Source organism: Merops nubicus, unplaced genomic scaffold (genome assembly GCF_000691845.1).
Source record: "Merops nubicus isolate BGI_N331 unplaced genomic scaffold, ASM69184v1 scaffold2061, whole genome shotgun sequence".
NCBI classification, from domain to species: domain Eukaryota; kingdom Metazoa; phylum Chordata; class Aves; order Coraciiformes; family Meropidae; genus Merops; species Merops nubicus.
In genome coordinates, this window is record NW_008588795.1 from 22,029 (window position 1) to 46,352 (window position 24,324).

Genomic DNA, 24,324 nt, shown 5'->3' on the forward strand with positions numbered 1-24,324 from the left:
TTAACAATTTAAAGACTGATCTTTTGGATTTGACGAATCTGTTAAGCCTGCCTAGTAGCCGCTCTGGAGGCAAAGAAACATACATGTAAGGTAAGGTCTTGACATGTGCCATGGACACATGATATTGTACACATCCACTGAAGATACAACAAATCTGTATCAGCTCTAAGGTGCAAATCTGGGCAAGAAATGCTGGGTCCTGACACTATTTGAACAATGCAAACAATGGCCTTCCTCTTCTAGCCACATTCCTCTCACATCTTCAAGTTTCAGAATCCTATATAGGATATTTATATCATGCTGTCCTCCAAATTAAAACCACAGTAAAAACAGAATTGTGGATGTGTAGTTACAATACAGAAATCATAATGAAAATATTTTAGCAGTGACAACAATTTCATGCTTGTGAATATTAAGAAATCAACTGCTATTACTTGCTCTAAGTACAGCGCTCCTCAAAAGTAATTTGCCCTTTCCTACAGAAAAAAAAGCCACACACAAATCTTAAAGTTCTAATTCCAGTAAGAAATAACTCTGGACTTACCTCTTCATCTAGCTCTTTCACTATCTTCTCTAAACGAGTATTAGTAGACCTGAAGAAATGTGAAAAATATTTTTAAACCCTGCTGATTATACAGGAATTAGAATGTTAGTATGTGTCTCGTTAATTTTATATAAGATACTCCATTTTCAGCAATCACATGAAACTTCAAGGACTGGGAAAATAAGAGAAAGATTCTCATGAAGAGTTAAGATAGAAAAAAGTAAATAAAAACTAGTCACAGAAGTAGTAAGAATTAAGCCAGCAATTTACAGTGAGGTCCGCTTGCAGCATCCGGAATCCCCAAAGTGGATTAAAATGCTTTTAAGCATTCAAAACCAAAAGGTGCAATAAAACTTCTTCATCAGCATACCAAACATGTCAAAACAGTCTCACCTGTACTTCTGTTCTAGTTCATCTTTGGCTTGCAATTCGTTACTGAGCTGTTCTTCTAGCTTGCTTAGCTTTTTCTGAAACTGTATAAAATGCCAAAAAAGCATGGCCCATGTATAAAAAGGTTATCACATAAGTGTTGTTCAATTAAATTAAAAAAAAAAAAAAAAGGGAAAGCGAGGAAAATTAATTCAATCTTCCACTATATTTTTTTAAACCATCGCTAGAAGGTCACACCTTTAAAATTATTAATCCTGATGATTTTAAAGATACAAATCCATAGCAACAAAATTTGCTGCATGCTACATTAAGTCTAACCATCACAAAATCATGTGTCACAGCCTGCGAGTCATAATATTGCTATGGGCAAAGAATATTGTTACTGGCCCTTTGCTGTCCTCCTCCTCTGCAGACAGCAGAATTTCTGGGATAGTCTTCTCTAAATAAAATTATGAATTAAAAAAGCGGGCACATGATTGAATTGGATAATATTCAGAGAATATTACTAAGCATACTCAACGACCTCACGTAAAGAAGAATTTTAGTCTAACAGAGAAGATAGCAATAAATAAATGATAAATTTTGTATTTGTCTCATGTCTTCATACTTTTGAATGCATTTATTTTCCTCTCTTTCCCCCCTTCTCCTCTACCCTCAAACTTGAAATCTAAAAATGCGGTTTTCTAAAACACTTTATAATTGTTACAGTTACAAGATTCCCAGAACAGGGATACTGAAAGGGACATCAAAACTAGAGATTCATTGCTTGAGACAATACAAATAAGAACAGCATCAGAAGTGAAATACAAAATTTTACCAACTATGTTTATCATCACAAAATAAACCAAATATGACAGTGTATGTTTTAAACATTGGTAGCATTTCTTTTTAAAAGGGAACCTCTAGAACTACTAATCTAGTCAGCAACGTCTAAAACTATTAATCTATTCAGCAATGACAGGAAGGAACGAAGTGGAGTCTGATACACATTTCCATTTAAATTTATGCTGGTCATTGCATAAGACACTTCCTTTACTTATTTTTTAAACTTTGAAAAGGAGTTTTAAGGAATGTTAACAATGTACTATCTACACTTGAACAATACAAATGTTTAAGTCACATCATTAAGTGATCTGCAAATTAAAATTCAGTCTTCAAAAGCTGGATAAACATGCTCCATAGTTCAACTGAGAGCACGATTTAATCATTCCTTTACCACTGCAGGTGACAATTTTACTTTTCCATATTCTGAATAAATCAGCCATTAATCATTCAGGCAAGCATGACGCCAAATTTCACAACCTTCCCAAGAGTGATGAGTGATGTTGTTTGTGGCAAACAAAGCCTTACAGATTTGTTTTCCAAAAAATTAAAGATGCCAAAAGAATTCAAGAAAAATCTGTACTCATTAATCTTTATACTACAGTACCTTAATGTTTGAGTACAAATGTTTAAAAGTACAACTGTTATCAATTTGGTGAACAAACACTTAGGATATTCACATTCACAGAAATTATGTAGGAATTTTTTTATTCCTTTCATAATTCAAATAACATGCTTACCTCCTTGCTGTCCTGTAAACAGAAAATACTACTTTTATTGAGGATCATTAAAAGACAAAAAGCCCCCCAAAAAACTTCTTGAAAACCTGTTTTAGACTTTGTCTTTTCTTAATAGACTTAACAAGATTAGCTAATCATACCATTAAATAATTACAAAAAAAAAAAAAGGCACTAACCTCATTTTTACTAGATTGCACAGATTCATTTTCTCTGCAAGACTGAGAGGAGTCACTTAGCAACCTGTCAAAAACAAAAACAAATCCCTCCAGCTTTTGTTCAAGTTTTCAACAACTCTGGCAAACTTGCCCATCAATTCATTTTAATCAATTATCTCAAGTCTTAAGTTCTCCTATGCTACTCTCAGAATGAAGCTTGTTTCATTTCGGTGTGAATGCATCTCTCTGATTTGAGTCCTTTCTCAAGTGAAGTATAATATATGTTTTCAAATCCATAGCAGCTTATAGTTTTTTAATTAATACAATTATTTCTTAACCTTTTGAGTCCTAGCAAGCTATTATCTTATGTAAACTTTTTCCAAAGCTACTAATAAAAGAGCCATTTTGGAACTATGTTACAAATTTATCAGTATTTTAACCCCAAAAGATTTTTTAAGAGACGATATAATTTTGTGCATATAAAAATACAGTATTTAATCATTTACCAAAGCAACCAAAGAGTAGCAAATTATATATTCTGCTTAAACTCTGCATTTTGTATCTTCACAACTGGACATAAATGAGCATAATGCAATTAATAAATTATGTGAAAAAATAGAGTGAAAAAATTATAGCAATCTGCAGGTGTGTTTCTAAAAATGTATCTGTAAAAGTATCACATACAAATTGTCTCTGTAGTAGGTAAATCCTATAAAAGGCAGCTGGTTTCCCACAAAGGCTTTAGGGATTGGAAAGGTTTCCACGTCTCCCTTGTCGTCCTCAATGTCATCAAAATTACTGCTATCTATATCACTGCTAAGCTCAGGAACAACAGGAGCAGCAGCTATAAAAAGGGGAGAAAAGAACAACTTCACTCCAAGATTCAGCCACTTGCTATATACTGGTATCTCTAAGTTAAAAAGACTATAATGTAAGTTGTCCTTCTAGTTAAATATTTATTAACCATGCAGCAGATCTGTAAATATTACTGGGAACATTTTTTTTCCTAGAGAAATCTATTTCTGTATTAATTGCCTTACATATAGAATATCTAATGTGCAAAATGTATTTGCTAAGGTAATCACACTTGAGAATATAACTCCTAAATACAATCATCATTTTAAGAATCTTTAGTAAATACATGACTTCAGAAGTTACCATCAAGCTCACAAACTGATACATCTTTTTGCCTAAAGCTCTCAAGTTCACAATATGTCAAATGAAAAGCAGTAAAACTGACAAGACTGCTGTCAAACTACTGTCAACTACAGAAGGTTAAAAAGCACCTCCCCCCACGAAAAACCCAAACCAAAACAACAGACGCCACAAAGAAAACAGAATCTAGCATGCATTCTTTTTAGTTAGGATTCTGAAACATCCATTTTTTTTTGTTCAGAACAGAAATCCATACATTAAAAGCACGACAAAGGTGAGGATAGTTCCAGTATGAAAAGTGTCTATTTGCTAACCCTTACTGATAGTTATTAGAATGCAAATTATAAATATGGAAGTTTGAGCAAGATTCTTGATAGACAGAATATAGTTTATACAGTCTGAAGGTTTTTTTCATTTCTACTACTGCAAATACTGAATTAAATAGAATTTCTAAGCTTATTTACTTACTTTCTCGAATGTTGTCCCAGTTCCACTGATCACTCTTGAAAAAAGGGTGATGCTTTATTTCTTCTACCCCATTTCTCCCAAGTCGCACATCCCTAAACAGATCAATTAAGCCAAATTCACATTAGGAAAAATTAGCAGTTGTTTTTTGTAATATAAATCCTGACTTGCTCATAAGCAGCAAAGAAATTTTCAGTAAAGATTGTCTGTGTTAGCTGCATTAATGGTCAACTAAAAAAAAAAAAATAAAAAAATTAAAACCACCAACCACTGCTCTGTAGTTTCTTATATAAAGTGCACTCTGTTTCTCAGCATACACTCTCCCTGTGACTACTACAAGGTCCAGAAATTGGAGTCTGCCACATGGGGAGTAAAGCAAGAAAGAGAGCATTGAGGCAAAAACTAAGAAAAAAGTAAAAACACAAACAAAAATCCCAACACCCTCAAGGGAAAAAAAAAACCATCAGAAGTTCCATGTGTGCCAAACCACATGACAAACCTTAAGACGCAAGTGAAGCAAACTCTAACTTACTGCACAGAACAGTTATTCAAAGCTGGACTGAAATAAATATTTTCAGAATTCCATCCTCTGCCCCGTAACTAACCCTGACACGTCTTTTGCTGGTATTTGCAGTGGAGTAAAATCTAAGTGCAACAAGAAACTTTTAGTTTGACCAGTAGAGTCTCTCTTAAGACCATCTACAAGAACAGGACACAAAAACAATGTGTGTAGAAGAGCTAATAAATCACAGGGTCAGTGCTTATTCCTCCTGCAAGTGCTCCAGCAGTGACCACGCATACACAGAGAAGGCATCTGTTTCAAATAAATGGCTTGAGCACTGTATTAAATATAAACAGGAAGACGGACACACGTAGTGGAAGTACACCTCGCTGCATTTACATTATTAAATTCTACTCACATTTTCTCTCTACCCTTCAGCTACTAAGAGTGAAAAATGCTCTTACAGCACATCCTTCCTGAGCAACCCCGGTCTTGCTCAACAGAGCAAACGATCTCTCTTTGAATGCAAAAAAATATTACAAGGCTTTTTTTCACCCCCTAATCCCTCATTCTATAAAGGCTGGATGTTCTGCTATAACCAGGTTCAGGTGACCACAGGAAAGCATGAAAAGGTATCCCTGATGCAGTTAGCTATGGACCTGCTGCATTCCTTTAAATCAGATAAACTGAAGATGGTCTCTGCTTTCTGGAACTGAAGAAAATGTTAGTGTACAGGTCAAGAACAAGCTTACACAGCTTAATATCAACAAACAGCTCAGTTCCCCTAAGAGAGACCTCTAGGATCTATTTATAGCCAAAACAATAACCTTGCTGGTTTGTTAACTACATTTATCAATTAATACAACAAAGCGAATTAAAAAAAAGTTCAAACACTCGAAGAAAGCCTGAACAAACTCAGTAAATACATGCTTATTTTCATAGAAGAATTCTCTTCCTTTTTTTTAAATAGCACCTGCACAGAAACTGAGCACAACAATCTGGTCCCTGCCTTGGAGCTTACAAATTACTTTCAACCTTACAGGTTTGTTACAGTATTATACACCAGAACTGGAATGATTTATCTGGCACAAATTGTGCTGTTAGCAAGAGCTGTCAGAACTGCTCATAGAAATAAAACACAATACCTGGAAAAAAACACCCTGAAAGAAAAACTAGAGACTTGGGGATTTTGCAGAAGAGAACTGGACAGAGATTAGGAGAAGTAATGGAAGGAAGTAATTCTTACAATGTACATGTGCTAATACCATCCAACACAAAAACAGTAATAGAATAAAACATGCACTTACCTATCAGTTAAAAAGGCACAGATAAGGTTCTTTGCATGCTTAGAGATTTCCACATCATCTGGGAAATGTAATGAGTTCTTATGATCCATAATTTTACTGTATGTTCCTACTAGTGAGTCTGCATAAAAAGGAGTATCACCTGAAAATAAAATAGTAAATTGACTGTGATTTTGAGTCATGTGAGTTGAAAAAGGCAAGAGATACAAAGAAAAGTCTATAAGCAATTTTACCTTTAATTGCAATGCAGGGTACAAAATAATGTATACTACTAAAAATGCTCCTTCCCTAAAGCACCTGTATTACAAACTAAGCCACTTTCAATCCTGCATATGATGACCAGAATTTTGCCCAGTGAATTACCTGAAGACTATCACTGTGTTCTCTAATTTATGTCACACCCACATAAACTGTCATTCATCTTTAAGCACTTCCATAGGTATAACGGACCAAAGCTCATTAAAGATTTGCTAATAACATTTGTTGGAAAGAATCCACCAAAGCTCTCCAAAGACCATATTAGAAGCATGCAAGGTCTATGCTGCCTAAGGCAAGTCAACTCTGAGCAGAAGCCTTCACAGTGTGTTACTGCACTGTTAAACCTGTATTAATAAATGCTGTTGACTAGTAAATTTTATTAGCTTGAGTGCCCATATTAACATGGGCAGGCGGCTGTTAAAATCACAGACCTTTCTCACCCAAAGGTCTGCAGCACAGGCTTTAGTTAAGTCCAATTTCTTTGCAAATATCCTTAAGAAAGCTTTCAAAAAGAATAGAAACACAGCACTCCTACCTGTAGCCTTTCTGTCATTTTATGGCAAAATAAATTAGTACATACCAGCTTGAACTAAACTTTTAGACTTTTAGTAAATTCGTTCCATTGCCACACCAGTACATTGAAGGAGGGGATCACTGATACTTGCTGCTGTCCCCTTTCCAAACCTTCCCTTTCTCAACTGTCTCAGAAACAGCTTTGATGTAGGCAGCACCCCAAAACTACCCTACATGACTGAACTAATGTTAGGAATCGTCCTGTGACCAACATTTTAGCTTTTAGTTAAGTACACAGTAAAAAGCAGTATCATTTTCATCAGCACTTAATCTTTACTAAAACCCGAGCCAACAGAACACTTTCTGTACTTTTTATAAAGTGTAAAGTTTTAAAAGACCATGGGCAGAATCTGATACATAACACAAACAAAACCAGATAATTTCCTAACACTGTGTGGGATATGGAGAAATGAAGTAAGATTTCACTTTAAGAAATGTTTTCATTAGAAGGAGAAAAAGAGGCGAACCCTCCCTCTCAGATACAAAGGCAAGGGGAGATAGAGACTCTGAGAAAATATTCTGGACAGCTACATTCAATATTTTAGTAACTGAAGAATTTTATTTATTGCTAAAATTGTTTATGAGAGCATACTCATTAAAAAACATGCTTTTTGTAAGTCAAAATGCCTTAATTCCAAATGACAGCAGAGAGATCGTAATAGCATCACATATCCCAATGTATTTCCTGGCTCAGTATACCAGAAACATTAAATCTGCAAAATTCCCAGAACATGCTGATTTGGATTTTTAATAATTATATGCTCAATTCCATCCTTCTATAATCAGTATTTTGCTACCAGACTATAATACTGATCCTCACTGTATTTTAAGATGCAGATGACTCATCTCCCTTAACAGATTATATTCTATATTTGTTGTCATAGCAGTGCAGTATATTTTAATGGAAAATCCTGACTCAAGTAGAAAAGAAATAATCAAGCCATACTTCCACGGGCATTTTGACCTAACAGAAGGTATTGCTAGTGCTGGCAAAAACCCAGAAGGCCAGGGGACGGACACACACACACACACTGACACACGTGACATGGACAACAGCAGAAGTCAGCAGCAGTAGATAGAGAGGTACAACCAAGCCCCTTGCCCCAAAGTACAGCTAAAGAAGACTCAACGATAAACTCGTTAGCAGAAGCCACTACTCACCAACCAGCATCTCGAAGAGGAAAACTCCCACAGACCACCAGTCGCATTCCCGTCCATAATAGCCGTCACCCCCTTGGGACTTCAGCACTTCGGGCGATATGTAGTCGGGGGTGCCCACGGCCGTGTCGCAGCGCACCATACCTGTCTGTGCAACAGCAAGAATTCACACAGCTCCAGTCAAAAGGTTGCTGAGCCTTCCAACTATTCATCTTTTAGTAGATCACAAGAACATTTAAAAATAGCTCAAAATGCTTTCTTTGAGTAGTGTATTTGAAAGACTGTCTTCGCTCCAGAAGCAATACAGAGGGAAAAGACAATTCCTGGTAACGGGTTCTCTCTCCTACCTATCCCACAGCAGTTTTTCTTGATTATATCTTTCAAAAGTTGGCCAATCTTATTTTCACAATTGGTTTCACTATGAAGCTACACATCATAGTGGATTGCTCCTTATCTTACTGAATTCAGGGACAAACTTGAGAATAATGTTGACAAGCTACGAGTTCCAGGGCCTACAGAGCAGATATGTAACAGTTGTATCTAAATCAGACAATAAATCAAATTACAGGTAAACTTTTATAGTCACACTCTGATTTTTATATAAGGATTGGAAAATACAAAAGGAAAAACTATCCTTAAGGAATAGCAAAGCTTTTTTTATAAAACATTTTTTAATTAACATGGACACAGTTGTATTAATGGAATGATTCAGGTTCAGAGAATTCTTCATCCTCTTTGCTTCACACTGAGAGACTAAAAATGCACTGGCTACATGACGCAGAAGCATCATGAGACCTGCCAGCATGTTGGTTCAGACTTATAAGCCTTGTTTCCTTTAATCAAATTCACTGCATTCATTCCAGAAAGACCAGATGGAATGAAGTGAAATCCTGGATGAAGTTAGAGAAGTACCAAAAATACACTCATCTTCTATTCTGCTTCTCAACCTGAAATCTCTTCTAAGTCATCCTACAAAGTTCTTTCTTCATTTTGCCATCAGAATGAATGACAAAACATATTAACTCTAAATATTGATACAGAATATTAGTAGCAACAACTAAAGTAAAAATGCAAATATAAAGAAAGGAAGAGAAAGATTCTGCTTTGGAAATTGTATTGACATGTAAAAACCAAGATACCAAATTACAATATGTCTTTTCAGACAAAATATGAACTGCCAAAAGCTAACAAAGCATAAAAGAAATTATGTACTAAACCAGAACCCTGGAACACCATGAACTGATAGGCAAAAACTTAAGTGATGACTAAATACTGCAGAGACTTAAGGAGTACTTCAAAGCCCTCCTGGCAAATGCCTATCATCTTGTACAACTCCATGCTGAAGGTGAAACCTAAAGGACGTTTTAACTTCTCAGTTCCAGAAAGAACAGGTTCAATTCTGCCTTCTATGCTATGAAGCATAGAGCATATAGCTTGATCATCCTGCAATAAGAATATGAAGTAAACTCTTTTCAGAAGATCTAATGCATTCTTTGGACAAAGAAGAACACAGATGTACACATTTCAATACTGGGAAATAAACTAAAGCCCAAAGGCTCCAAAATCTAAAGCTGACAACATTTAAAAATGGACCTGGCACATGCCAGGAACCAATATTTGAAAATCTGCTTGTAACAAGACTCTTTTTCACAAACCTACAGTTCTTCTCTGAAGCTTAAGCCCCTTTGCTTTGAGCAACTGCTTTAGGCTCAATGTGATTCTGTTGATCTGTGTCATCTTAATGAGGCCTCCAATACTGGTGCAGGTCAAGCTCTTCCTTATCCAAATGTAAAATTACAACAAGCGAATGTCTGACTATTCACTCAGTGAAAGCTGGTTGAAGCCACCTGAATCCCTACCTGGGTAAGAAGCTTCTTTAAAAGCTGTCACCTAAATGGTTCTGGAAGATTTCTCCGAAGACCACAGCTTCAGTCACGGCCTCATCACGTCAACACCTAAGCACTTAATAACACCCCATTTCCAATTCCTCTATAATTAATACACGAAAACAAGAACACCTTTTAATGTGTTATGCATGCTTGTATTTTATTAAGTCTTCTGCAAATAAAGCAAAGGTTGTGCAAAAAAGCCAGCCGGCCCTGCCCAAGTCTGATGAGTGGCACATAGCAACAAGGAAAATTCTTTCCAGTGACATGCTGAAGAGCTCCAGGTTACAACGCTGTAAGTTTTCAGACAAGATGCCAAATAATTGAACAGTAAAACAAAAAACCACTTCTATAGCTAAAGGAGCCCTATGTGCTAACATTGGTTTTCAGTGGACTGTATCTCTCCGAAGCACATGGACTTGGTTGTACTTACTCCCCGTAAAACACTCTACCTTCTGTCTCAGGAACAAATTTTAAAAATGCATTCACAGAAGCACAGAATTGTTTGGGTTGGAAGTGACCTTAAAAGATCTTCTGGCCTAGCCTGTTGCAGAAAAGGGAGCCTAGATGAGTTTATCTAGCACCCTATTAGATCAATTCTTGAAAACCTCCAGCAATGTGGATTCTACCATGTCCCTGGGGAGCGTGGTCCATTATCACCTCAACATAATATTCCCAGATTTTTGTTCCTGATCTTTCAAAGAACTCAGGCATTGCTCTGTATGTATGTTCAAGTACCAGATACTCTTACTGCCACAGTCAGACCAGCTTCTATCATCTCTGGCATCAAAACCAAGTAAACGGGGAAGCCTTCTCTGCACAGTACATGGCATCTTCATAGTCCCTACATTCTATACCATGAGTTCTGCCTTCTGTACTTCAGTATTTGAAGAGATCTAAAGGGTACTGTTCTCTCTGGACAAAGTGCTACTGCTGTGTTTAGAGTACTATGCCTCCGGTTTATGCCCGAGTTCCACACTTTAACTAGAGCAGTCCTCATACAAAGCTTCCTTTCAGAAGTCTCCAGCCAGTGTTTTACCTGAGACTTTTGTCATCGCCTCAAAAGATCAGGGTGGATCCTGGATCTCATCTTCCGCAGCTATGTGAGAGATGCGCAGTGCAGAATTTTAAAAAGGCTGTCCAGGAGACAAAGCGTGTTCTTACAGCTTATGACAACTTAGCAGCAGGGCTGTAGTGATTCCAAGCGTCATTCGGAATTATTATATTGCTGAAGACAAAGCAGTTCAGTTTTCATCCTCGGGAGGACCTCCATCAGACCTTGCTGTCATGAACCAAGGCTGAGACTCAAGCTTTCACTCCCTCATGAACTTCTTTTTGGTAAACAAGAGCTGGAGAGCGCTCGTGTGGAAACATTAGGAGAGCTCAGATCAGGTGTTAACCCTGCACCCAGCCGTGTGCACTGTGCTGCAGACAATGAACTGAAGCAAGAAGGATCCTGCAGAGTCTTGGACAAGCTTCAATGAGAAATGAGTTCTAAGAAGAGGAACACTTTCCTTCTTTCAGCTAAACTGCCTGAGCTGAGGTGATAATGCCAAATAGTAAACATCCTTTCTTTCAGTCACATCTGTTTTTCACAGATAACCTCTAAACCTGTGCTCTTCTAAAAGCTCAGTTAGCACCAAACAGCATTATGTACTGAGGCTGGCAATACCAGCAGTTCCTGGCTCTATGGTACCTACCAAAGCCAACTACTACCTAGTTTCTTATAGAAAACCTGAAGATTTAAAGTTTAATGAAACCTGCCCTGGGATACCTTATATTTAAATATCAAAAAGGAATCACAATTCCTACTAAACCTTCAAGGCCAACTCCATCCTTTACTCAATGACAGAAATACTTTGTTGCATATTTTTTTTTTTTTAAAAAAACCAGAATAATTAAAAAAAACCCTATAAATTTCAAAAGCATCATAACTGAGTTACACAAGCAGGTCAGCTCATTTTATGCTGGAAAAGATCACTAGAAGACTTAGAAAGTGTTTTCACATGCTGGTAAGAAGAAATTCTGCTGCAATTGTCTGGACTGGCCTGGAAGGCTTTGAGAGGACACTGAATTCAAATGCACATCGAATGTTATAAAGGACTCTCAGCAAAATGCAGCAGAATTTTCCTGAGCTCTCAGCTTCATAAGGAAGATGCTAATGTGCACAACTGCTAAAAGAATTCGAAATAAAATGTAAAAAAAAAAAAGTATTGGGCAAGTATATATTTTCTAGAAATCATCCTGCCAACACCAGTATCATATTTACACAGCTGGGACATGTTCATGTTTTGTAAGAAGTAGCATGAGATTTGGAGACAATCCAGAACCTCTCAACTTCTAAAGCTTCCGGTATGAAAAATTTTTGCCATTCCACTGAGTCTGAGAAACATGAAGAACTTAAAATGTAATTTGTTAAGAAATTAACTTCTTTAGAAGATCACTGGTTCAGTGATGATGACCATTCCAAACTGGAGCTCACTGTATCTCTTCACAAGAAACGTGCATGCAGTCCTTGCACTCATAATAGGGTCAGTCACAGTTAAGTATTCCATTCTTTTAGGAACAACAATGAAAAAGAAAAAAGGGAAAAAAGGCTTAGGTTCACCATTTCTGGGATCCCAAAAATACCATAAAGGATCACTTTTTTTTTTTTGTAGATTTATATTTTGAACTTTTTGATGGCTTTTTAGGGTTTTTTGTTTGTTTATTTTTGTTTTGTTTTGTTTTGTTTTGTTTTTTTCTGATGAACATCTGATACTCTTAAGACCTACAGTCTATTGGCTCAAAAGCAAGATTATTTTTTTTAAGGACTAAATTAAGAAATCAAATACTACTTTTGATTTTTTCAATTAAAGTAAACGTTTTCCCCTAAAATAGAGGCAAGTAAATCATCAAAGTGGAGGCAAACAATCTATCTGCCTTTAGAATAACAACTACAACTCAGCAAAACTACTGAAACTTAATAAACAGCTATAATTGTTCAATCAAGTTAAAATACTGTCACAGGAACAAAAAAAAAAAAAACCCTAACCAGAGACAGTATTTCTAGATACAGATGAAGAGACATTAACTTAATCATGCAAAGACAAATTAAGTAAATCGCAGAAATTCTACCAAGCACTGCCTAAACAATACAGAAAAAAAACTCCAACACATTAAAGCAAGTAAGTTTAAAAGGATCATCCTTGCCAATATTAATACAGAAACCTTTCAAAGGCCAGGCAAATCATAACACACATTCAACCATTTTTTAAGAATCTTATAATTTTTTACGGGAAGAATATATGGTGTAAATTACAGCATAGCATTTGTTGTCAGGAAAGATTTTAAAAGTGCAAACTACACAAGGTTTTATTTTTAAGTCTCTTTTAAAAACACAAAGTATTATATCCTGTTAAAAATTAAATAAACAATCTCATTACAAAACTGTGTATTTGGCTGTACATGTTAAAATCTGAACAATTAAAATTTGTGACGTCTTGACAAATAGCTAACAAATTTCAATCAATATATCCCATACTACTGCTGCTTTACTGTGACCTCATTTTAATGACCACTAGAGGATGCTATGAGAACAATTAGACATATTAAAAAAAGAAACCCAAACACAGGGGCTATATCTTGCCTATAAAGTAATTTCATTTACAGAAAAATGTCCGTTTATGAACTGTTCCAAGGTTACTAATGTTGAAACTAGGAGTTTTCTCATAAGCTTTTCAGACGTTTGGCAAAAAAATGATCCTCAGAAATTCATAAACACATATGCTTTCAAAAATAACAGAAAAGTAAGTTTACATCCTACTTCTGTGTGCCAGAACAGTTTATTATAGACAAGGTTACACTATTTTAAGTACCCTTGTATTTAAAACTAGGAGACAAGGAACAGCTTTCCAACCAAGTGGACCATTTGACTAACATTCCTTTGAGTACTATAACTCATAAGAAAATAACCTTAGAATTATAGTTTTATAGATAATGAATTTTTTGGTTGCATACTTACTTCATCCATTTTCATGCAAGTGCCAAAATCTGCCAGCTTCAGATGCCCATATTTATCTAAAAGCATATTGTCAGGCTTCACATCCCTGTGTATCAAGCCCATGGAGTGAATTGCATCAAGAGCAAGAACAACTTCAGCTGTATAGAACTTGGCCCATTTCTCAGGCACATCGTAATTGCTCATAAGGTTTACAAGATCTCCACCTGGCATGTATTCCATTACCATGTACAAGTATTTGTCATCTTGAAAGGCACAAAATAGCTGCAGCAGTTTTAAAAAAGGAAAAAAAGAAAGCACAATTACATTTCAGAGACTGATAGGAAAAAGAATAAAGCACTTTACCCTGAAGTTTTGGTTTTTCACCCTGAACACATTTTCAAGACTGATGTAAAGTAACTTTATTTTTTATATTCAGATAATCCACATTTTCTATTAATTAGGATGATACCTTGAAGTTTACTTGAACTTCAAACCCCTCTTATTTTCAGATCTAGAGAAAGTGATTTTGATTATTTGAGTAGTATGAGCTTCTACATATCCATGTTTCTTGTCATTAACTACCACCAAGTCAAAATGCAAAAGATCAGAGGAAGAAAGCATCATGTACTGATTTGAAAATAGCTCAACAGTAAACAGCATCATAGATTGTTTCTACATATTGTACATTATAAATCTCCTTCTCTCTGTAAGTACTTACAAAACAGTTGCCATTACTGATTTTGTCCTAAATCAACAGATATATTGAAGTAAGAAAGAAAAACAAATGTTCCTGAAGATAACTATTACATAATACATAGGAATTATCCTTAACAATTAAGCATTTGTCTAGTATAGGTTGCAGCTAGTATGTTTCCTGTTGGCATGATAGTGAAAGTAAGGTCAGTCTCCTTAAAATGTTTTTCAGATGTAGAGTGCTGAAGCTACAGGGATTTCATCCAGGTCTGAAAATGGCCCAAATCAGAAAGAAGCATTACTAACACACATTAAGTGGCTTGTATGACAAAGTCTCTCACCTTGTTCTCAGGGAATACTGCTTATTTATGTTAAAAACTAAAATAAGTCACACATTTAAGGTACCCACACAAAATTCAAAGGCAGATGAAGAAGAGGATGTGTGGAAAGGAGGAAATAAAAAGCAGGGAGTTTGTGGGAGATGGGGAACAATGAAAGGCAAGAATATTATTGAGATTTTAGATTAAAATTCCTTATATATTAGTGACAGAAGACCTATATTGTAAACACTTATTTTAATGCATATATATTGCACTGTATTTGTTTTCACAAATGGACACCATATACAATATATTTGATGATAATGTGGTTGGTCATTAAAATCTAAATTAAAACCTAAAATAGTCTCCATATGCTTACATGTAAAGATATATTAATATAACACAATAATAAATAACAAGATTATGCCTTTATACAACACTTTCATTTTTGCCCTCAAGGGATTTCATTTAAAAAAAGAAAAAACAAAATTTGCTAGGGTTCTGTATTCACTTGTTTCTCACATAAAAAAGCACAGGGAAGCAGTGCAATCTGCCCTAGTTTCCAGCTCTGAACAGGACCTACATTTACTAGCTTGAGGTCCTATCCCACTGGACAATACTACCTAAATATATCACACTAATACAATTCAACAAAGAAGGCACAATTGCAGCTACACTTGAATTAATTTGCTGTGTACAAACACATACACATTTATATCATACTTGCTTCACTCACTCTCTTTTAAAAACTGAGTGTCATGTTATTTCTTGTTACTTTCAACTGTGTGTGAAAAATAAAAAGAATTTCAGACAACTACTGTCATTAGAAGTGAAACAACGAACTAAATAAAAACTCATCTATTTGGTTAGAGTATTTCTGCTAAACATAGGCAAGAACATAGAATGCACTCAGAAGAGCAAAGCATCTAAATAAAAAAAACTTGTAAAACATATATTGCATACAGAGGTAAAACATTATGAAGAATATACGGAAAGCTTAAGGCCAGACTTTACTTATTAAATATACAGAAGCATGGCAATATATGTGAGAGCATTTAGATGTATTAATTATTTAACAAAATTAAGTGCTAACAACTTCTCTAAGCATATGCTTTCACTACTCATTTTATTAATTGGTGTAATTTACCAGTTACAACAAATTGCAACATTCAGTACTAATTCCTCCCAAAGGCCTAATTCATACTACAAACATGATGATGATAAATGTCATGAGACAGCTGCAAGCAACACTGTTCTAGACCAGCTGGAGAAGTCAACTCTCTATTGCTTGGATATTACTTCTGAGCTGAGATGCAGTAACTGACCACTAAACAGAAGATGGTTTCGAGCACACCACTGCTACAGCCTTGTGTCTTGCAGGAGATCAGGAGTATGCACTCATCCATCTAACAAATCACACTGAAAAGACAGTAACTACTTAAAGCACTCTTCGTACCAATTGCCTGTCACCACCTGACTGTATCACGAGGAAGGACTGGAAAGAACATTGACATTTGCTTCTACATTTCTACACAGAATTTGTCTCACTTGGAAAGGTAACCTCCCTATTATTGCTAAGAATCATGTGGACATTTCAAAAATCCATTTAATTCTGTTTTACGATGCATTTGTAGTGACTAAAATGTAAATTAATCTACTTTCTAACACAGCCAAATACACAAAACTCAGTGAAATTCCTATAAATATGTATCCTTAAGAAGTAAAATCTGAACCTAAGCCATGATTTGAGTTTAGATGCAAATTCAAAACCAGCTCAAGACTGGGAAAGAATTATGTCCTTATTATTTTTACTTTACTCTTACATATCTTCCATACCTGAACCACCCACGGACTGTTGGCGAAGGCCATGATATCTCTTTCTTCCCAGAAAAAGGCTGAATCTGATCTCTTGATCATTTCAAATTTACTAAGTAGCTTCATTGCATAAACCTTCTGTGTCATTTTATGGCGAACCTGTTGGTTGAGAAAGAAAAGTTTACAAATTCCTTGTAGAAAACTTGAATACCAGCATAGTGTACTTCTCTTTTGTGCAAACTGCTTTCTCAGAGGTATTGCCTACAGGTCTTCATATACCAAATTTTCTACACAGTAAGGATTTGAGAACTTCCAAAACTTGAAAGGAAGACCTAGCAGCTGCTCCAAAAAAACGCAGCAGGGGTGGAACAAGAAGGATGCCCAATGAAGGAAGTCATGCCAGAGCCTGGCCAACTGCTGCAGCTGCCACTGCAACCCCAGAAGAGGAGCTGCAAGGCCACAAGAAGAGGACATGCCTCAGCACAGCGGGAGCTCTTAGGAGGTGCCTGTTTTATTGGAGATGAACTGATACAAGCACACGATCCTCCCCACTATGGCTCTGAGTATAAAAATGAGAGCTGTCTTCAGTAGTCTGCTTATTCAAATTGAAACTGCTAAAAAGCCCCAATCAAACCCAAAAATTCCAAGCCAAAACTCAGAATGAGAAAAGTGACATCTTTCCCTGAAGAACTGCACTTAACGTTTTCTGAGTGGACATGTCTACCTCACATCAAAAAGATGGAATAGTTCTGTTTACAGATGAAAAATAAAATTCTTGTCTGTTCAAAAGTTCCATTATGTAATGAGAAATTAAATGTAACTGCTTACATTTTCTTACTGTGAACACCATCTATCCATTGCATACATTCACGTCAGAAATTCTGCAAGCAGTTCACTTCAGTCTCTTCCAACTTTTATTTTGCACAAAAAAGGATTACACACATTTATTTTCTTAAGTAGTTCTTAAATTCACATTTAACAGTGTAAAACTAATAACATAAATCTTACTGGAAAATTGAAATTAAAACTTTTATGACAAAAATCTGAAAATATTTTTGAAAACTTCACCTGAATACAGACATGAAACAAAAGTCTTAAAGTACAGACTGTAAAGTCATTACTCTGTTAATGAAACAACATTAGATTTATGCTACTTAATGAAACAGCTACTAAAGGGCCAGCTTTTTACCATTCCTAAGTGGTCTTTGCAGAAAGTAAGGTGAGAACTGTTCAGTGGTAATATGTCTGAATCAGCAGAAAAAAAGACATTAACTGCACCTTAAGTTTCTGCATATTTTCTTTGAGTTAAAAATAAAAAATTCAATGGACTAATTTGTGAAATCAGAACCAAATGGTTACGATTTTCTGGTGTATTTTAAAACTTCATATTTAGTAAAATAAGCCCTTAGTTTTATAGTGTCCAAGTTTAATTACAACAGTTGAAAGCATGTTTAAGTGGCTCTTTTCCTGAACACGTGTAAATGTTCTAGGTCCATTACATCTGCAGTGCAAAGCTTCTGAGAGGCACCTAATTGGTCTACAAATCTGGGAGCATCAGCCTTCTGCTCCTGAGGAGCTGTAAACATTGATGTTGCTGAAATAAAATGATCTCTACAAACAGGAGAAGCATCAGGTGTGTGTGTCAGGAGGTATCTTGGAAAAGGTGAAAAGATGAACAGGATTATTTATGAACTTACTGTTCTTGAAATTGGAGCTTTTTCTCTTGAGATATAGGTACAAAAAAGCTCTAGGATTAGTATTTTGCATAGTACGTCACTGAACAACAGCCTTCTGTATAGCAGAAAACTTCCAACCAAATATCAAACCAGACACATGTTAATGTATGTAGATAATAGGTCTATAAACATGCATATTTTAAGACATTAACAACCAGCTAGTGAAGGTGTCCTAAAAAAAGGATTTTGAAAACTCCTTCCCATTTTACTAATCCCATCTGGGATTATTTGCAAAGATTTGGTGGTACACCACAAGCTGTACTCCACAAAGTAGAGATTTTGTAATCCTGCTCAAAACCAGAAGAAACACAAAGATCAGCAACCTCAAAAAGATACTGTTCAACTGAAGATGAGTTTTCTCTGAAAGTTTGTGTAAAGCCCTGCAATGTATTTGGCAGTTTACAATTCCTATAATAATTGTGTACTACTGCTTGGGTGTAGTTAGCTACTTTCATTTCCAAGAATAGTGGTCTCTACTCTTGGAGAAAAAAATCTCAAAAAGTCAACACAGCCTGAAGCAAGCTCATGCACAGGAGAAGCAAAGTAAACAGGGTAGGGGGACCAGAAACCACAGTCTGTGCACCGCTCTAAGGCAGTGCCAAAAGGTTACTAGCTGACTAAATTATTTCTTCATAAAATTTCAAGATAGGTTCATCCTCTGTACAAAAATCAAGAAACCAAAGCACCAACTCTCATGCTGGCACACCCAAAGACTGAGTGTGTCTTGTCATGCCTTACAGGTGAACAGACCTACTGGTGATACTGCTCCTCCTATCACCACCCACCATAGCCCCTGGAGACAGTCTGTTCAGCTGCTAGCGACTGTGCTCTTTACCCAGAGCTATATTTGTACATACATATATTGGCTCATATAGCAGATTATTCATGTATTAAACTGTCATGATGTTTCAATTTCTTCCAGCTGTTTACACAATCTGCCAAATTTAAAATGCAGCTCACCAGAATATCTCTCAAAATAGGTAGGAAAATCCCTTCGTGCCATCAACATTGAGCAATGTGGCCTCGTTTAACTTACGAAAATGCATTAAGAAATAAGGTTTTCCCTCTAATGCTGCCTCGTTAACCTAAGCCTTTCAAGAAAAAAGTACGCACAAAATACATCCATAATTTCTACAGAAATTACACCAGAAGATAATCTGCAAGCAAAGAAAATAACATATCCAGTTGAACTTACCAGATTGAATACATAGTATTGATAATGGTACCACCTCCTTTACGATAAAAGAAAATTAAGATTCTAGAGTGGAGTTGTGAAATGAACTTTAAGGTTTGAAATGATAACCAATATCCTAAAATACTTCAAAGAGTTGTAGGAAATTATAACAGGTGGGGTACCCAAGTTCATGTCCTGACCACTTTTCAGGTAATAAACCACGAATGCGCTATTTGCTTTACTACAGAGATGTACATTAGCCATGGTTGGGTGACTAAACCTAATAAACGAAGCACTCAATGGAAAAACTAAACTAGCACCTGTTTACCTAGGCCATGACAACAGAAGGTTTGCAACACTAAGAACTGTCAGAGAGACACTAAGACTAAAGACTGTCACCCAGACCATCCTTTACTATCCAAGAAAGAGTTATCCTGGCTTTAGTTTTCTCTTCCAGCACATGACCCTCCCAGCCTGCTGTGTCACTGCAATGTTACAGTGCTTCATGATCAGATCTGGGAGAAGGAACTGAGGATCTGTTTCAATTTCAAATCAGGAGAATTTTCCTCAAGAGAAAACAAACAAGAGGTACTCAGGAAGTGCTTTCATAAATTACTGCTTCTGCATAAACCACAAGTAACATATTAAGGACCATAATTCAATTTCTCTGTCTGCCCCAGACACCAGCCACTTGCACTCAGAGCACTGCATGCGAGGAGACGAGGCAATCTGGCAGCTGGCAATTCTTTCCTTTGCTTCCCCAGCACGACAGACCCAGCAAAGCCAGAGGCCAGAGCTCAAGAGTGAGTTTAATACTTCTGGAGTTATACGGAAATTGTTTTTCCACCAAAGTCAGATGCCTAGACCAGAGTCATCTGATCTCTCTTTACTGGACTAATTTTTTAAATTTTGGCAGGGAGAGGAAAGGGGAAAAAGAGGCATTAAAAAAAAAATCTAGCTGTAAGATACAATAGTGGAGAATGTGTTTTCTTTTCCTGCTAGAATCTGAAACGCTGATCTCTCCACACTTCTTTCACAAGAAAATGCTATACTGGAGCAGAAAGCTTGGGGGAAAAAAATTAAATCAAGGAGGTCATAGCTGACTATTTTATGCTGTATATTAAGCTACTCATTTTTTGGCTTGTTACATTTAACTAATAAAAAACATTTAACAAATATTTGTGCTACAAATATTTATGTACAACAGCACACTGATAACACGGCATTCATGAATTTAACCCCTGTATTTAATCATATTTTATTTATAGTTCTGTGTTTAGCCCCCACTGAAGCAAATTTCTATTTTGATCACAATGTGTTGCAAAACATTTTGATTACTGCAAATCCATCATCTGCAACTGTGGTGTTAACATTCTGAATGGAATAGAAATAGATATAGCTTAGCTCAATAGTTTAAACTTGTATCATACCTTGTGAGGCAAAAAATGCATGTATGCCCTCATCACCAGCTAATGTTAGTTCAGCTCTACAGTTATGTTTATTAACCCACTGCTTTTTAGCTGTAAGACTGCATAACATTATGTTTTCTACTTATATTTTTACATTCCAGAAAAAGAACATTCTTTTAAATTGGCATGAAGTACAGAAGAGCTCTACATGAACACACAGAGATCTCTTCCAGTACCAAGCATTCTTTTTTTTTTTTCATTTTGGAGCTTGAAGGGCTTATTTAAAGAATAAAAAAAAAAAACCATAACAACAACAACAAAAAGCCCAAACCCCATCATTATATGACCAAGTTACTATGCATTTTACCATTACATTGTGAGGCAAATAGGTAAAGTTTGTCTTCAGATCCCTCAAACTACCTAATTGTGGTAGGTAAACTCTGTGTATGACACAATGAATTAAGAAAAAAGTTTCCATTCTAAACCAGACAAAAGTAAGAACTTATATTTCTAATTAAATTTTAAAAAGAAAATGAAAATTATTTCGAAAAACCCTTAAGTTCTTAGAAATGCACATATGAAAATAATGTATTTTGATTTTTGAAGTACATTAAAAATACAATTCTCTTGGATGCTTCCAGCAAATATATCAGTGTGACAGCCAAAAAATGCACATGACTTCTTTTATTGGGATCTTCTCTTTGTCATCTTCCCCCTTCCCAACAAATGACGAACTCTACTCCTTAGAACTTGACTCTTCACTGACTTCCCATGCAAGTGCATGAAAAAGGAGTAGCTCTATTAGCTGAATTAAATACATATATTTGTAATGCTAAAAATGCCTAAAAGAAGACTTGAAAACAAACCATTTGATGTGATTGTCAGTGAAAGGACAGACTAGGCTACTTTCTTACAAAGCTCCCTGCAGCAGCCTCTTCTCAAGTAAGCAGGGTTCTGCTGAAGGTCTGGGGCTTGTTTTTAATTTCTTGCCAGCAAGGACATAAAAACATACTAAGATACATTTTAGTTCTTTGGAGAACTAAAGTATGGGCTTGAAAACAGGAATCTTTGGACATACTCCTCTCCATGCTTCATAAATTCTTCTGGACAAAACCAAAATGCAAATGACCCAGAAAGAAATAGGGAAGCAGGAGCTACAGTCTCACGTTGTTACATGTGGATGATGTTGCCATAAAAAATTACATAAATTAATAAAAATTTCTGATTAAATCTTGTTAATTGCCACATATAAATTTGCAAATTACCCATAAGTCATGCAAATAGAGTTAGGGCACTCAGAGGGTTTGCTTCCCTCAGTTCCAACCAATTCCACCAATACTAATATGGAAAATATAAGTAATTTTAGAAACAGGTAACACATTTATTGCCATGACACACTGTGTATCTCCTACAAGCACTTCAGAGCTAAGAACTTGTCGCATTCCTCAATAAAACTCCAAAACATCTTTGCATTTTCCAAAACTGCTTTTACATTACAGGACAAAATAATTTTCCCAGCTTCCTAGTGCAAAATTAGCACAGAACAATAAAATGTCAGTTCCATGTCACAAGGCATAAGCAAACGGGTAATTTTTGTTATCTTGTGGCAAGCTTCACTTGTTGCAACTTAGCTGACTCCCTAACCATGGACTTGCTTCAGGTCTCTCTTCTCTAAAAATGCTGACACAGAAATTATCCTGCATCAGCTGCTGCACAGCTGCCTGGTAACTCAAGGCAACTTGCCCCTGATGGTTTTATTCTCAGAATCGTTTTTAGTGCTTACGTCCATAGCTTATTTCAAAACTGACATATCAATCCATCTTATACATATGCTCACATTTTGGTGCTATTTACCACACAGTGTGCCTTGGAAGTTCAGGGGGAAAAAAAAAATTAAATGAAAAGCAGATTATGCATGATAATACTGCTACTTTTTGTATTTTGATTGTTTGCTGTTTGTTTGGTTTGTTGTTTGGTTTTTTTAAAATATCATTTCACTGCAATATAGTGTAGAAAGTAATCATGTTCTTATATTAGATATTATACAGGATGCAAATTTCAGTGGACAATGTTAAGAAGGCTCTTAAAAATATCTTAAAAATGAGTCATATCAGTCAAATGCAATGCAAGCATCACAATTATAGGAGCAATATAAATATTTTTTGCTGCAGTATCAGCTTGCTCTTCCATACAAAGGTTTCATTATGAAACACTAATGCTTGTGGAAAAAAAAAATAATTTAGAATTACCACAAACTGCCTTTTCCATTTTGATCAAAGGACAGCAAACTTTCTCAAGTCTTTCCAATTGATCATGTTTTATACTCAGGCGTACTGTTCACTATGCACAGACCTCACTGTACAATGGAAAAAACACTCCTTGTAAGAATGCATTTTTAGATATAAAGCATGCAAGACTGGGGAAGGTTTTGGCTAGAGCCATAAATGTGTCTAATCATTAGATCATTACATTCTTACCAGCTGCACTTCTCCAAAAGCCCCTCTTCCAATCACCTTAACAACATCATAGTCTTCAGCTTTCATTTGTAAAGCTCGGATTTTTTCCACAATCTTCTCATCTAAAGCAAATCAAATAAAAGTTGTTATAACGCATATATTAACACAATACAAGCATTTTCTCTAGCATTTTTTATTTAGAGTCAAAATAAGCTATTTTTATTCAAATATTTAGAGCCTTCTTGGTAATTCTTGGAATCTGCAGTCACTGTTAACATCACCTTTCATCAATGTTTGGAAACCATTAAACATTTACCTTTAGCGGTTAACAACTGAAACATCTTTTAGATTTTGCAGACTCTCATTTCATATTTCTAATAATTGTTCATAAGCTTATAGGAAGACTCTGGTAAGGAAAAGTCCCAGAGATACCCACCTTCAATTTTCAGACAATTATTCACAGAATCACAGAATAATAGAATCATTAAACTTGGAAACACCTCTAAGATCATCAAGCCCAACCATCATCCCACACTATCATGACCATTAAACCATGACTCAAACTGCCACACCTACATGTTTTTTGAACCCCTTCAGGGATGGTGGCTCCACCACCCCCCTGGGCAGCCCGTTCCAGTGCCTCACACTCACTGCTGCCTGCAGTGCTGCCAGGGTCACCGACACCCCACTGACAAGGCAGGAGTGTGAAGCACAGGGTGCCCACAGCAGCACTGCAGGGGCAGCCTGCTCCTACACACCAGAGGGGTTCAGCAGCAGTCACCAGGCC

General features: G+C 36.0%; 1 protein-coding gene across 1 annotated transcript in view; it reads right to left on the reverse strand.

Annotated features, from left to right (window-relative positions):
- Positions 1-24,324, reverse strand: part of ROCK2 (Rho-associated, coiled-coil containing protein kinase 2) — a 55,485-nt gene that overhangs the window by 21,151 nt on the left and 10,010 nt on the right. The window contains exons 2-12 of the mRNA XM_008949357.1: positions 23,559-23,659; positions 16,784-16,921; positions 13,956-14,216; positions 8,070-8,214; positions 6,081-6,219; positions 4,275-4,366; positions 3,336-3,495; positions 2,673-2,736; positions 2,497-2,508; positions 938-1,017; positions 545-593 (exon numbers count right to left, since the gene is read on the reverse strand). Of these exons, the coding sequence (XP_008947605.1) occupies positions 545-593; positions 938-1,017; positions 2,497-2,508; positions 2,673-2,736; positions 3,336-3,495; positions 4,275-4,366; positions 6,081-6,219; positions 8,070-8,214; positions 13,956-14,216; positions 16,784-16,921; positions 23,559-23,624 (1,206 nt within the window). The 5' untranslated portion in view covers positions 23,625-23,659. The remainder of the gene's footprint in view (positions 1-544; positions 594-937; positions 1,018-2,496; positions 2,509-2,672; positions 2,737-3,335; positions 3,496-4,274; positions 4,367-6,080; positions 6,220-8,069; positions 8,215-13,955; positions 14,217-16,783; positions 16,922-23,558; positions 23,660-24,324) is intronic.